This window comes from Fusarium sambucinum, chromosome I (genome assembly GCF_050947815.1).
Source record: "Fusarium sambucinum isolate potato_lamoka chromosome I, whole genome shotgun sequence".
In the NCBI taxonomy this organism is placed as follows: domain Eukaryota; kingdom Fungi; phylum Ascomycota; class Sordariomycetes; order Hypocreales; family Nectriaceae; genus Fusarium; species Fusarium sambucinum.
In genome coordinates, this window is record NC_139294.1 from 8,529,482 (window position 1) to 8,544,318 (window position 14,837).

General features: G+C 49.0%; 4 protein-coding genes across 4 annotated transcripts; 1 reads left to right on the forward strand and 3 right to left on the reverse strand.

Moving 5' to 3' along the window:
- Nucleotides 1-159: 159 nt before the first annotated feature.
- On the forward strand, nt 160-2,707 carry FSST1_005516 (beta-glucosidase; the record flags this gene model as incomplete). The annotated part of the gene is made up of 2 exons (XM_083231800.1): nt 160-229; nt 279-2,707. 2 exons carry the CDS (start codon nt 160-162, stop codon nt 2,705-2,707), a joined length of 2,499 nt encoding a protein of 832 aa, XP_083088946.1.
- Nucleotides 2,708-2,843: 136 nt separating this feature from the next.
- FSST1_005517 (FAD-binding oxidoreductase) lies at nt 2,844-4,282 on the reverse strand (the record flags this gene model as incomplete). Its single annotated transcript, XM_083231801.1, has 2 exons — nt 2,844-4,118; nt 4,166-4,282. The coding sequence occupies 2 exons, from the start codon at nt 4,280-4,282 to the stop codon at nt 2,844-2,846; spliced, it is 1,392 nt and encodes a 463-aa protein (XP_083088947.1).
- Nucleotides 4,283-4,554: 272 nt separating this feature from the next.
- FSST1_005518 (uncharacterized protein) lies at nt 4,555-6,883 on the reverse strand (the record flags this gene model as incomplete). The annotated part of the gene is made up of 4 exons (XM_083231802.1): nt 4,555-5,440; nt 5,518-5,926; nt 5,980-6,478; nt 6,761-6,883. 4 exons carry the CDS (start codon nt 6,881-6,883, stop codon nt 4,555-4,557), a joined length of 1,917 nt encoding a protein of 638 aa, XP_083088948.1.
- A 2,585-nt stretch (nt 6,884-9,468) lies between these two features.
- On the reverse strand, nt 9,469-11,418 carry FSST1_005519 (acyl transferase/acyl hydrolase/lysophospholipase; the record flags this gene model as incomplete). Its single annotated transcript, XM_083231803.1, has 3 exons — nt 9,469-10,675; nt 10,735-11,302; nt 11,352-11,418. The coding sequence occupies 3 exons, from the start codon at nt 11,416-11,418 to the stop codon at nt 9,469-9,471; spliced, it is 1,842 nt and encodes a 613-aa protein (XP_083088949.1).
- Between the last annotated feature and the right edge of the window lie 3,419 nt (nt 11,419-14,837).

A 14,837-nucleotide genomic window follows, 5' to 3' on the forward strand; every position in this document is an offset into this window, starting at 1 on the left:
AATGCGATATCAAGTTGTGCGGGGTTCTATTTATCCATACAAGTCCTTTGTCAAGGAGTATTTATTAGTGAAGGAGCGGATCTGTCCTCCCATGAATTGACAGGTTTTTCTCATTCTTTTTGTGTTTTGAGTGAATGAGATTGCTTTTTAGTCTTCAAAATGGCTGATATCAATGTTGAAGAGATCCTCAAGAAGCTGTCTCTGGCCGAGAAGGTTTCTCTTCTTGCAGGTCAGCATCACCAAGATAACGTTTGCGAACCTTTACTTATTCCACACAGGTATTGACTTCTGGCACACAAAAGCTCTTCCCGAGCAAGGCGTTCCATCCCTCCGTCTCTCAGATGGCCCCAATGGTGTAAGAGGTACCCGTTTCTTCAACGGCATTCCAGCAGCATGCTTCCCCTGTGGTACTGGTCTTGGTGCCACATTCAACCAAGAACTCCTCGAAGAAGCAGGAAGGAAAATGGGCGAAGAAGCCATCGGGAAAAGTGCCCATGTAATTCTTGGCCCTACTATAAACATGCAACGATCACCCCTTGGTGGACGTGGTTTTGAGTCCATTGGCGAGGACCCTTTTCTTGCTGGCCTTGGTGCTGCTGCCCTTGTCCGCGGGATCCAGAGCACAGGTGTGCAGTCAACTATCAAGCACTTCGTATGCAACGATCAAGAACATAAGCGTATGGGTGTTCAGGCCATTATCACCGAGCGTGCCCTGCGCGAGATTTACGCTCTCCCATTCCAGCTTGTCGTGCGCGACTCACAGCCTGGTGCTTTCATGACATCCTACAACGGCGTCAATGGAACAGCCTGCAGTGAGAGCCAGAAGCTACTAAAAGATATGCTACGAGGTGAATGGGGATGGGAGGGTCTGATCATGAGTGATTGGTACGGCACCTACAGCGTCACCGATGCCATCAAAGCTGGTCTTGATCTTGAGATGCCTGGTCCTACCCGCTGGCGAGGTGATGTTCTCAACTTTGCTGCTGCATGCGACAAGGTCTGGGGCCATGTGATTGATGAGCGTGCTCGGGAGGTCCTCAAATTTGTTAAGAAGTGCGCAGCTTCTGGCATCCCAGAGAACGGCCCCGAAAAAATACTCGACACTCCCGAGACGGCAGCTCTCCTCCGCAAGATTGGAAATGAGAGTATCGTCCTTCTCAAGAACGAGAAGAGTTTACTCCCTCTGGCTAAGGACAAGAAGACGTTGGTGATTGGACCCAATGCAAAGATCGCGACGTACCATGGAGGTGGCTCAGCCTCGCTGGCTGCATACTATGCCGTTACACCATACGATGGTATCGCCGAGAAGCTTGGAGATCCTCCGGCTTACACCATCGGCGCGTATACGCACAAGCTGAGCCCCCTTTTGGGCAGTCAGACTAAGGGCCCTGATGGCAAGACTGGCATGAGCTGGAAAGTGTACAACAAGCCACCCACCGACTCGTCCCGCAAGCCCGTCGACGAGCTCTGGCTGGCCAAATCCGAGATGCATCTTGTTGATTACTACAACTCTGAGCTCGAGGACCTTTGGTACGCCGACCTCGAGGGTATTCTTGAGGTCGAGGAGGACTCTACTTATGAGTTTGGCGTTATCGTTTGTGGTACCGCTAATCTTTATGTCAATGACGAACTTGTTGTCGACAACAAAACTAAGCAGGTCGCTGGCGATGCCTTCTTCGGCACAGCAACACGCGAGGAACTTGGCCGCAAGGGTCTCAAGAAGGGAGAGAAGTACAATGTCAGAATCGAGTTTGCTTCCGCTCCAAGCTTCACACTCAAACTAGACAACCCTGTCGTAGGCCAAGGATCCCTCCGTGTGGGTGCTTGCAAGGTCATCGATGCCAAGCAGGAGATTGAACGATCTGTGGCCCTCGCCAAGGAGCACGACCAGGTAATCATTTGCGCTGGTCTCAACTCTGATTGGGAGACTGAGGGTTCAGACCGAGAGAGCATGAAGTTACCTGGTGCACTCGACGAGTTGATCTCAGCCGTTGCTGCGGCCAATCCACAGACGGCTGTCGTAATGCAGACCGGTACACCCGAGGAGATGCCCTGGCTCGACGAGGTGCCTGCTGTAATCCAAGCTTGGTACGGTGGCAATGAGACGGGTAACTGCATCGCTGATGTCCTCTTTGGCGATGCTAACCCATCAGGCAAACTGTCCCTCAGCTTCCCTAAGCGTTTGACCGATGTTCCAGCATTCCTCAACTTCCGCACTGAAGCTGGTCGAACTCTGTACGGCGAGGATGTGTACATGGGATACCGGTACTACGAATTTGCTAACCGGGAAGTTAACTTCCCATTTGGCCACGGCCTCTCTTACACCACGTTCGACTTCTCAGACCTCAGCGTCTCATCGAACGATGGTAAGCTCACCACAACTGTCACCGTCCGCAACGTAGGCTCTATTCGCGGCGCAGAGGTTGCCCAGCTTTACGTACGTCCATTGCAAAATGCAAAGGTCAACCGTCCAGTGAAGGAGCTTAAAGGCTTTGCCAAGGTCGAGCTCGATGCGGGCGAGTCCAAGACCGTCACCATCTCTGAGCTTGAAAAGTATGCTGCCGCTTACTTTGACGAAGAGCAGGACAAGTGGTGCGTAGAAGCTGGAGAGTACGAAGTCATTGTAAGTGACAGCAGTGCTGTGGGTGATAAGGCACTTAAGGGCTCTTTCAAGGTTGGAGAAACCTATTGGTGGTCTGGTATTTAATGATCGGATGATATGTATAAATGCAGATAGCTGAGCAATTCTGTGAGTCAAACACAACGGTGAGAAATATCACAACCCTTCATCTTGATGTATAGGTACCCATAGCCACCATGCCAGATGTCTGTTAAGCTTTATCCTAAGCAATACTGTGCCATTTGCTGAACACGTTCTGTGGGTCGTACTTCTTCTTCAACCCTTTTAAACGTGGCAGGTTGGCTCCCCATGCATCATTGGGTGATATACCCTCTGCTTCTACGTTGATGTACACACCGACAGGCCCCTTGCTCCAATGGCCACCGGCACCTGCCTGATACCCGTTCGTCTCCCGGACCTGTTTGCAAATACTCCTGTTAAATTCGCGCACTTCACCATCATGGTCTGGGTTCTCCCAGCCAAACAATGTCAGGACATCGTAGTAGTCTCCTCGGTTGGCGTAAGCAGATGCGTCCTGCGCAGTTTCGCGAATCTTGTCCGTCGGGAAGAATTCGATAGCAATGACTGATTTACCCATTCCGCCATGTACTTCACAAAACTCCCAGAATTTCTGTGCAGTCTGTAGCATTGATTCGATAGCCAGAGGCATCACGATATTGCCTGATCCTGTCAATCGCCGAATCCCATGGTCCATGATTGGGTTCAAGAGGGTGTTTGTTTTCGCTATTGTCATCATCCCAGTATTATCGGCAATAGAATCCAACTCAATAAGACTAGAAAAGTAACGTCTAGCATCGAATTCTGGGCCATGAAACAGAGGGATAGCTGATACGACGCGTGTTGTTCCATTTGGCCCAAAACCTATTCCTAAAGCAAGACAATGACCTTCAGTGCTGGGTCTCTTATGTAACTCGTTTGCAAAGCGTAACAGGTCAGGTAGCTTGTCAGATGAGTAGGCCAGCGTACCGCTCCATACTTTGACTTGCTGATGGGCTCGAGAAAGAAAACGAGTGACGACTCCAAATTGTGCTCCTGCACCACGAATAGCCCAGAACAAATTTGCATCTTTGTCCTCAGATGCTTCGACTATCGCGCCGTCGGCGAGAACCACTTCAGCTTCCAACAGATTGTCTATGGTTAGACCATGACGAGCTGTGAGATAGCCATGTCCACCTCCCAGTGTTAGTCCTCCGACGCCTGTGTGATTGACGACGCCTCCCACAGTAGCCAAGCCATGTCGTTCAAGGGCAGAATCGACGTCTTCCCAGAGACACCCACCTCCGAACTCGACAGTCATGGCTTCTTCATCAACTTTGACTTTCCGCATCTTCCTTAGATCAATCACCATGCCTTCAGACGATGAGGCGCCGCTAGAGGAATGGCCGCCACCACACACAGTCATTGGAATCTGATTCGAGACTGCGAATATGACAGCCAAAGACACCTCTTTCGAGTTGGAAGGTATGACAACAGCTGCCTGTAGAATCTCAGTATTTGCCGATCACAAGAAAGAGTCTAGCATACTGCTCTTTTCACGCAAGTTGAGCTCCATCTCTGCAACTTCTCCTCATACCCTTCGTCCTCAGGGAGCAGAACGTCTCCATACGCCATATCCTGGCGAAGTGGAGTAAAGTCGCACATTGTGCCAAGTAAATGATTGAATTCAGTTTTGTAAAACCTGGCACATTTCCTTTATAACGTAGAGAGAAGGAAGATGGAGAAGGAGGCGGGTATTTGACAGTTTTCAGAGTCCCACAAGAATACGGCCATGCATATTGTTGGCCAACCTGAGACATTTCGTCATCGAACAGTTGAAACCGGCCTACAGCAGCTTGAGGTTATTCGGCACGTTGAAACCTGCAGATGGCTGTTTATGAAAACGCCTTCTTGTGGAGTTTTGGTCCGTGGCCGTCTCACAACTCGTTGTCTTTCGGGAGAGGATATTCTGGAAAGGCACCATCCATCGCGAACTTATCGTACTGATCCACCACCGCCCGACCTCCCATAAGTTGCTTTGTGCTATCGTCTCCATCTCCTTCTGCCAGCCATCTCTGGATTCGAAAAGCCGTTTTTGCGATATCGAGAAAAAGATACCAGTCGTCCATCCCAAGAGACATCATTGTAGATACGGTCAATGTCTTGATGAGACGTCCGAATTTGATCTTATGGCAGTTAGTAGAAAGTGCGATCATAACCCATACGAAGATGCCAAGGACTGATTTCCAAGTCGGCAATCCAGACTCCCAGATGGCAGGCCAAATCACGTTGATATCCTCTTCAGAGCAAGCAGAACTGATTGGAGAACGAGTCGAAACCGCCTTGCAGTAGATCAGAGCAATCTTCCGCACAACAATATACATCTTATCTGGGAGGTTGGTAGCGGGGGAGGAGGACTTATCAGTCCTGGATGAACTAGGGGATTGGTCCGGACTCTCAACTGAGCTCGAACGGGAAGAATTGCAAGAGCTTTGCAAAGGTGGGGTCATTTCCGAGAGACTGGATATTCTTTCATAAAAACCAGTGGCAGTGACGCGGACTGTTTGGATTTGCTCGGAAGACGAGTCTCTCGGAAGTGATACTACAGCCGCGAACAGGCTTCTCACAGTGTCGAGTATATCGGCAGTGCTAGGGTGTAACTGTAAGGAGTTCGAGCATTCCCTGAAAGATTGCCAGTTGCATAAAAGAGGTGTGTTGTATGCAGTCTTGATTGGCGTCCTCTTTGGGTCATTAAATGGGAACCCAGGGTGACCATACATGGAGGGCGTAATCTCATGTGCTAGTGCCATGGCGATATCGTGACTAGAGTATGTCAGCAATCGAGGGATATTGGAAACACAACAAGCCTAGTATTTCACCGATGTTATTCATCAACTTACATCAGTATCATTTTGGCTAGATAGCCACGTAAACCGAGCCGGCTTAGCCCACCTCTCATTCGTACCATACGCTTCAATCCTGAAAGGTGGCGATTCAGGTTGCCTGTCTCGCCCCAGTACCAAGAATCAGCGATCATCTGCACGACGGCAAGCATCAATGTATCGTTTTCCCGGGCAATGTCGTCCCCGAGCTGTTTGTTGAGCATGATGTAAGCATGGCCCTGGTATATATGCCGCAACTTCTTGGGCATATCGCCAGTCTCGGTAAGGAAACATGCTGACGTGAACAAGACGATTTGCAGGAGCAGAGGATCCTGCATAGTACAAGGAACCCATATGTTCATGAACTCGTTCGTAGGGTCTGGCTGCCCGTCTATTGAACATTTGAATCGTGACAGTAGTGACAGGTCTGACGAAAATGGTGAGCAAAAAAAAACGCGAGAACGAACGTAATTTACTTACGAATCCGGACAAGATCCTTGTTTAGCTTCGTTGGCCTCATGGGAAGGTAGTTGAGCTGTGTCATGGAGCCGCCAATCGAATAACCCATCACTATAGGGCCATACGATTCCATACTAACAACCCCCTCTTCGTGATAACTGCGTTTAAAACTTCTGATGCTTTGTTCCTTGATGGTTTGAACCGTCTTCGATATTGTTTCATCAGTATCACCATCAGTCGTGTAGGGTCTCCAAAGACTTCTTGATGACTGCGTCAATACTGCCGTAGATGAACTTGCTATAGGTGAAGGTAAACCGTTTGCCGAAGAAGCTGGGTTGGGTAGTTGTTCGCCAATGTAGTAGAGAGCACTCTGGATGGCAGCTGGGCTGAGATGTGAGTATGGTCCATCTCGTATATCGGCGATTGCAGGTAACTGGGGTCGTGGAGTCAAAGGGGAGGGTCTATAAACAACATTAGCAGTGACAAATTTACGGACCACAAACGTGGAATCGAAGTAGTCCTGGGGAGCAGGTTAAGTGTGACCTTCTTGAAGATTTGACCTCATATATGCATTCGGGAGTGGGAAATCGGCGAAAACAATTCGTGCAAGGCTGTCCTTGAGAGCACTATATAGAAATTAGCTCACAGTTGTTGGTACAGGTGATAAACTAGGAGATAGTGACAAAGTGAAGCTGTTGAATGAACATATTGTATAAGTTCTGGTGCAGAAAAGTGTTGTCTTATCATAAGAGCAAACGACGAAGAGAATTGATGGTAAGAGATGAATATTGAAGTTACTCACCTTTTGCTTGCGACGACGGCACTCAAGGCACGATGACGTTTGGCGTTGGGCACGTTTTCTAGGTGGTGCGGCCTGCATCTGCATGGCTTCAACTCCCGACATCATGGCGCCTGGGGTCACCATCGTGTTACCAACAGAACGGGCCCGGCAATAATGATCTGCTTGTAATAACCAAAAGTTGAGATGAGACAAGACCAAATGACAGGCTAAAGTAGGGGCCTCTATAATATTCGGTATCCCTTACCGAAGTTCAAGAATAATGATTGGCCTGGGCAAAGCCAACAGTCGTCGAATGAGCACCGTTCAGAGACACTGAATGAGGTTGTTGGTCCAGCAGCACAGCACAATAGGCTGGGGTAACAGGCAAGGATAGGCCAATATGGGGCAACGGGTGTTGGTTCTGTCCAAAGTGGCGGCTGTTATTTGGAGCGATGTGGTGTGCAATAGAGCGCCTGTCTCAAGTGCCGGCCCAAGGTTCTGGGAAATATGTGCCTTTGATCAGCGATTCCAATCAAGCTCAGGTTGTTGGAATTAGTAGAGAGCCATGACGAGCTGCAGAGGGGCGGGTTGAACAGACAGAATATATCTGAATAGAGCGCGAGACCGAGGCCGAGCGCCGTCGCTTATCAGCCAAACGCGGCAAGCGGGCGGCTGTCCGGACTATGAAGGACACTCCAAACTTGTCTAGTTGCAGACAGCACTGTAACCGTATCTGTCGGTGCCTGTACCTGGCCCTGGCCCTTTCCCACTTTTGCAGGTGTGGGTGGTGGTGTTGCGTGTCTTGGGGGTGACGTTTGGACGGATGTAAAAAGTTGTCGGTCTCTCCCTTGCGTGCTTGAAAGACGCAATGTGACAAGAGTCAATGGTTGTAAGATGCAACTTACTGTCACCTTGATGAGCATGGCTTGTGTGGGACTTGGACTAAAGATGCGGTACTGTATTGATGTACTGTATGCTGAAGATGGGCAATCTCTCGAGTCTTCAGAGGCGTCCGGCAACCAAAAAACAATCCACCTACGCAAGCAAACAATGAGAGGCAGGTCCAAAAGTTCCTGCTCTGCTGCCGATCGCGACAATAATGGACAGCTCTTGGACAGGCAGATGCAGTGCAGTCAGGGTCGTTAGGTTCGTTCCCACTTAATACTTGGATGATGGTGGAGATGGATGTCATGTCCTTGGCAAGCTGCATGAAAGACGACTTCTTGGCGAGACAATGGATTAAAAGGTAAGAGAATAAGAAAAGAAAAAGATCGACGGATGAATGAATTGAATAACTTGTCGCAGCATAGTAACAGGCAGAAAGCCCAGGCCAATTCTAATAAGCAGTGGTGATGCAGTTGTGATGCACCAAGCTGTGATTGTAGGCTCGGCAATCGACCTAAACCCTGCAATAGGCAGACACTAACACACTGTTGTCTGTCATAGCTCTTAGCTAGAAGCATCTTGGAGTAATCTCTCCAATCAAATGAAACAAAATTGGAGATGAATCGAAGGTTAAAGGCTGAGGCTATCCTGATATGGTCAAGCACCATCGCGGATGCCGATAGGGGGATAGCCCGGTTGGCCTCCCAAGTTTCCGTTTGCATTTGTGTGCCTTGTTCTCCTTTTGACAGCGTCTGTGCTGCAAGATAGGCGGCTCTAGATTCTAGAATCAGGATTCAAACTCGCCGTTATGCGTCTGCCTTCGTAAAAGGGCGTATAGGAAGATTCGCTCCAAGATAAATAATCAATCTTGAGAAGCATGGCAAGGCAAAAGCAAACTTCCAAGGTCTAGACCGGGCAACTAAAATGAAAACGGGCCCACTGAACGGATCCTCAATCAGCCCACCTACCGCTGGCCCGTGTTCAAGATCTGCTTACCCGCGACTCTAAAACACCACATTAACGCCTAGGTCAAGGCTTACTTTTAAAACGCAAAACAAAATTAATATTACTCCTGTATCATTAAGAGCCTTCGAAATTGATTATTTATTTCTACCCAAGAAGCGTTACTTACAAAAGGGGCGTCAATATATCCGTACATTACACCCCTGTAAGACTGGCAGTAGGATATTCAGCTCTGTCTCAGAGCGCCACAAGAGGTCAAAAAGCTCTAGTGTTTTATTGACAGGTACCCAAACTCTTAGATCATCAGTTGAGACATCCTAAACATTCAGGGTATGTTTTATACGGGCTACGGCTGGCATGGAACATAGTCGCGGACCCATCAAGGCCGAGACTCACAGCACAAATTATCAACGGAATACTGCATGGCCAAGTCGACAGATACATAAGTTGCAATTTCCCGATATCATGTTTTCAAACATAGGGAAGACATCCCAAGTCACAACCACGGCATTAACGCTTATAATAGAAGCACTGAGACATCCTGTCATATGATCAATCAGTTCTCATTATACATAGGTAAAACAGGTAGGCTATATAAAATAAGACTATTTGCTCCAATCCATCGATCTCTTTCCACATTCAAAAAGGTGTATCAGCAAAAACCAGGTGGTATCTAGTCGCGTAGAAGAAGTTAAAAAAAAGAAGAAGAAAAAAGCATCGTATCACTCATCCCCATCCTAACGCCAATCCCGTATTTTGGGTTTGATCACTTGAGCTCGTCCCAGGAGCGAGCGTATCTCGTCCCCGTCGCGGATTTTATTCTTTCAAAAAAAGTTGAGTAAAGAGGAACGTATCATTAAAAATTCGATAAAATAAGTTTCTCATCGTCCCCTATAGTCGGGCTTTCGAGCCATGTTGACTGGTGGGGGCTCATCGTCGTCCACAGGGTATGGAGGCGGAACCGTCGGCATTCTTCGACCGCCATGTTGCTGGCTCTCTGGGAGAGGCGTCTTGGGTGGCAAGGGCGGAGGTTCAATTCGAGTTGGGGGTGGGGAGGCCATGTTTGGAGCCGGTCTGGGGTATTCGTCTGGACTGACAATGGCTATCAAATCCTGCCCATTGACGTGGTCACGATACTGCGCTGGCGTCGGTGACTGTACTGTCAAATGATCCTCTGGGTACAAAGCAGGAGCACTGGCGCTGGGGCTACGAGGTCCTAAAGGAGGAGATTTGGGGGTTGAGCCATCGGGGTGTATACGCTCATACGAGCTTCGGGGCGAACCGTTGTGAGGCATTTGTAAGTTATCGGAGCCTGACTCGAACGAGGACCGGCTTCCAGGGCTGTGAGGGAGCGGGACAGACGTTGGAATATCTCCAGGAAGTTCAAACGCCATGGGCATCTCCCATGTACTCGATGTTGATTTGACGATCTCTGGAATGCCCTCGGGAGCTCGTGCATGGCGGATTCTGGCTCGATGAATCCTTCCAAGCTTCGACGAGATACCTTGAATCATCCTTTGCTCGGCTTCTCTTGACATGTACCTTCGAGTACCTGTGCTGATCTCACCAAGTCGGTGCCATTCATTCATGCCAAACTCGCCCACACCCACCTCCACGTTAAGACGGTAGTAGGCATCAATACTGACATTTCGCTTTCCCAGATGCTCGCGCATCATGTACTCGTGGATCTTCTCGCACCCCTCGATTTTAGAGATCAACTTCCTACGGGCCTCGGCAAACTCGCCCAAGAAGCCTTCATACCACATCTGTGAATTTGAGTCCGTGTTCTTGGGCCGTCTGCCAGTACCGACACTAACAAAGACACCCACTTCACGACCGGGCCACTCGTTGACCACCGCTTCGTCCAGGGCTTCTGGGCTAGGGTTGAAAGTGCCCACGCCATCGTCGTGGAAGACTGATTGCCCAATGGTGATAGGCTTGAAGGCAAGCCCAATAGAACAAGTGGCTCGGCCAGCTTGCCAAATTTTGCATTCAAACTCAGGTGGGGGTTCTTTCCGGGAATCGTAGGATCGAAGAAGAACTGCGGGGGTGCCTCGAGGAGAGCCCTTGTATACTGCTGTGACCGCTCTATAAAGTTGTTAGTAATCTTATCGAGCGCAACTCGTTGCTGCGTAGGAATGACTCACGTTTTGGTGCGGTTTTCTCTGTGATCATACAGACGAGCGTTGGGATCGCCGTATCTTGAATTGTACGCGGGCCGATGCGCCATCTGCGAAGCGGGACTGCGAGCACTAAAGCTAACTGTGCTTGCATTGCTCTGATTCCGACGAGGGAGGCCAGCGCTGGAGTAGGATGCAGCGTTGAGGGGGTTGGTAAGAGGGGATTCGGCACTGTCGTTGCCTTCTCTTTCCTTGACGGTATGTTCCTGGACAGCCGTCTTGATGGCCTCTTCAAGCTTGCTAGCCTTGAATAAAGTCGATCGGTATGGGATTCCAGCGATAGTCTTGTCGGTTTGAAAAACGGTGCGCGTCATTCGAACGTAGAGCTCTTTGCAAGTCTCGAGATCAAGACGAAGTCGACCCAACATGAGAGCAATCAGGCCTCCCGTACCGGTACCGACAATTAGATCGAAATGGTCGCATGGCTTAGGAATCTCGTGTCGCTTGGGAGCGCGGCCTTCGATTTCGACAAAAGTTCGGTGCATAAGTTCTTGAATAATAATGAAAATAGAATAACCTCGGACGCCTCCTCCATCTAACGCGCGTATTAGCAGGTGAACCAAACAAACTTTATGAATACTTACCGAGCGAAAGAACTCGAAGAGGAGGGCCTTTGGTCGTATCCTTCCTCCTGACTCCGCCAGAGTCCATGGGCGCAGAGGAGATAATTCTGTCGCGGCTTGCGCTTCAGTCAATCGTAGAGGGGTAAAATTATGGATAGCTCGGATGCCCAAGAGAAGTGGCAGGGTCGCGCAACAGTTTAAGCTGGCTGTTGAATGTCTCGGCGGTTGTCGCTAGTTAATATCAGGCGAGATAACGTTGAACAGCTGAGCCGGTATCGTCTCGTGCGCAAAGGTGAATCTTCTCTGATGTCTCAGAGAAGTGAGACTTTAGAATTGTTCTTGGAAATGGGTTTAGTTATCCAAGGTAAAGTAATGAAAGGTAGATTGTGGGCAACCCAGGCAGCCTTGGCTGGCAGTGACTTAGTCCAAGAAATGGACACTACGTAACGTAACTAGTGCAGGGCAGGTCGCCCCGCCATCATAGAAGGTCAAGATCCCTGAAGCCCTGACGCAACAGTGGACGGGCCTTTCGGAAGCCTTTCAAGGAAGCCTTTCAATCCCTGTAACCTCTCGAGATCGTAGGCGGGAACTTGCCCAGGACCGGAAACTCACACGCCACCTCGAAATCCTGACAGCGGTTCGAGTTGCGGTTGGATATAAGTTTCCTGGCTACTGCACGTTTAATGGTTGATGCAGGCGAATATCATTTCCCTCTTGCTGTCGCGGTCCTCTCACGATAGAGTTGTATGGATGTGTTATACATGTAGATGCGCTGGGCTGAAACGAAACGATGACCCAATCCTTTTCGTCCCTTCGTCTGCGGTTCGCACAACACGAGACGACTGGAGAGTGGCTGTGTAAACTTGGCTTTCCGGCTCTTGGCGTTGATGTCCTCTCCCGTCCATTTCTGGGCCTTCGCTTGATTTTGGGTCTCTTGGCATTTCCAAAAGCTCAGACCTTTCACCTCGGTTGAGAGGTCAAGTTGTTTGTGACTCGCAGAGCGTGTCCATGATCTACCAAGCATGTCAGTCGGAAATCCAATCATTCACATGGCGGTTTTTTCCACCAATTTGGATGTGATTAACAGTCATGGAAATAGAACGAGCAAGCAAAGCCTTCTGTAAGCATACTATTGGTTAAACGGAACATTCTAGCGCGAGAATGTGGCTGTGTTGAACCATTTCGCCACGTTGTTGCAGCCGAAACTGGGTCGTATTCTTCAGGGTTTCCATTTAGAATCAGGGTCGAACGATGTGGACTCCTCTTTGGGAATGTCGGGTTCAAGAATCCGAATCTAAACGACTTCTCCATGAGGTAGCCAAGTGATGTGATATTCAAGAGAACCACAATTGCCCCCATTGACTTACATGGAGTGCCTGGAGATCTTGGGCTTCCACGGAAGCCGGCAGATTGTACAAAACCCAATCTTCGGCATGTGGCACCAAGGCGGCCTCTTCCTACACGAGTGACCGACGATACGCGTGTTCTTCTAAACATTGCCAGAATCATCTGACCAGGTAGATAGAACACGAGAATTGCAGCTTCAGTCTCGTAATCAACAAGCTGAGAATGTCAATACTTATCTAACTAGTACCTGTCATTATTATCACTAAAATCAAATGGCACAAAATCTGGCTGCAAATGTGAGACTACCAAGATAAATAATGTCAGTCTTTGTAGTAATTTCACATGATACTTACATATTCATGATCCAGATATTATTTTTCTGGCACACAAAGGCTTTCTTCTTTAGGACCAGCCGTTGAAGCCCAAAGTTGTTCCTTGACAGAGACGCTCCTGGTAGAGGTGCCTGAACCTGACAATCACTCTTTCAGACACATAGTTGAACTCAAAACTATTCTTAGTAAGTACTTGTAACCCCAGCAAATTCTACTCCGTTACTTTTGAGGTGTAGGATTGCTAGGATTCTGCCTATTATGGGAGTTTTTGTGTCAGCATCCACTTACATCCGCTCACTCAGGACTTCACACAGAAACATCCAACTTTAGTTGCCAGCGTCTTTCGGCTTTAGCGGCTTCGAATAGAGAAATTCAGAAATGCATCCAACGTGATTATATACGTATTAAACGCCTGTCGTTTCTAAATGACAAATCGAATGGCTTTTGGTCCTCTTCACCAACACGAAGCCTTCACATGCGGGCAACTTCGGTCAGCTTTTGTTGAATCAACATTGATGCATCTCAAGGAATTGGATGTATCTCAATCTGACAATCGTTCCCACACTTGCTGATCCTCCACTATAGTATTGCTTTTGAATGCGACTCTGCAGACACAGCCGGAAGCTAGTCTAGAAGCTAGGCTGCGAGGTACGTGATGTTTTCACTTCTGCAGCACAACTTGGCCTCGCGTTCAAGTAACCAATCCTTCACGTTTCAAGACATTCATAAGCTAGACCAGAACTCCAAGTCGCATGATTCCGTGTAAGAGAGCACAATGCATCGGGTTCAGGCTTACCACAACTGACGACAGAGGTTGTGCTTCTGCAATCGGTGTTACCACAGCGCGTGTTCAAGGGCAAAGCTGCCGACCAGCTCTCGTCTGTTGTTATTTTGCACTCATTCGCTACCGACCCGTCTGTTTCGTGTTCTGGTTTCTTACTCGTCCACCAGCAAGCAACACCTCTGCCGGCTTGTCCACAGCGGTCTTGACAAGTCGTCGCTCACCATTGACAGGCTCGCCAGGATGGAGGAGGGGGTGCGCCATTGCTCCACTTTGAAAGCTCACTGCTGCATCGCTGTTGATTCGGGCATCCCGTGGCAGCCTTGAGATGTTGGTTGAGAGATTATACCGTGCTGATGAAGGAGAAGCAGCCGGAGCGTTATGGGAGGTAATTGGGGGAGGCTTGCGCCGTTGAAACCTTGGTGTCTAACCAACATGAGCTAAGAAGCAGATCTCAAGGCCTCGACAAGTGGCCCACAAAGGGCAGACGCCAGGCCAGTCTGTCGTGCATTCTTGATATGATGATCGTGGTTAGCGTTCTGTGTTATATCTGCAGTACTGTACGGCGCGTCTGATGGTGACGGGAGTCTGGGAGGGGAAGAGGAAGGGGAAGGGGAAGGGATTGAGGTTGAGTCGGATTGGTCAAGGAAGCGTAATCAGCCGGCTTGTGTGAGAACAAGCTGTAGGAGCTGTGCTGTCTGTGGATGATTTGTGCAGCTCAAGGTATAACAACCCAGTACTGTAGATAACACTCATGCTCTTTGCTCCTCCTTCTTTTATCAGCTGAGAACTTTTGTGAAGTCTCTCATCTTTCTTTGGTTTCAATCGTCGAACCCCTCCTCCTCAACCCCCCCTGCTTCTTACTTCTCAGTCAGTCTCAGGGTAGGTATTTTGAGCTACCGAGTGCCCATAACAACAGAGGTCAGGCCAACTGTTATCGTGGTTCCAATTGATCATCAAGTGAGTACAAAACCAAGACATTGTACGCTCTTTGTGCCTTTGTGAGATGGAGGGAGGCCACCAGCCCCATCTCAGCCAGCTCGCTCA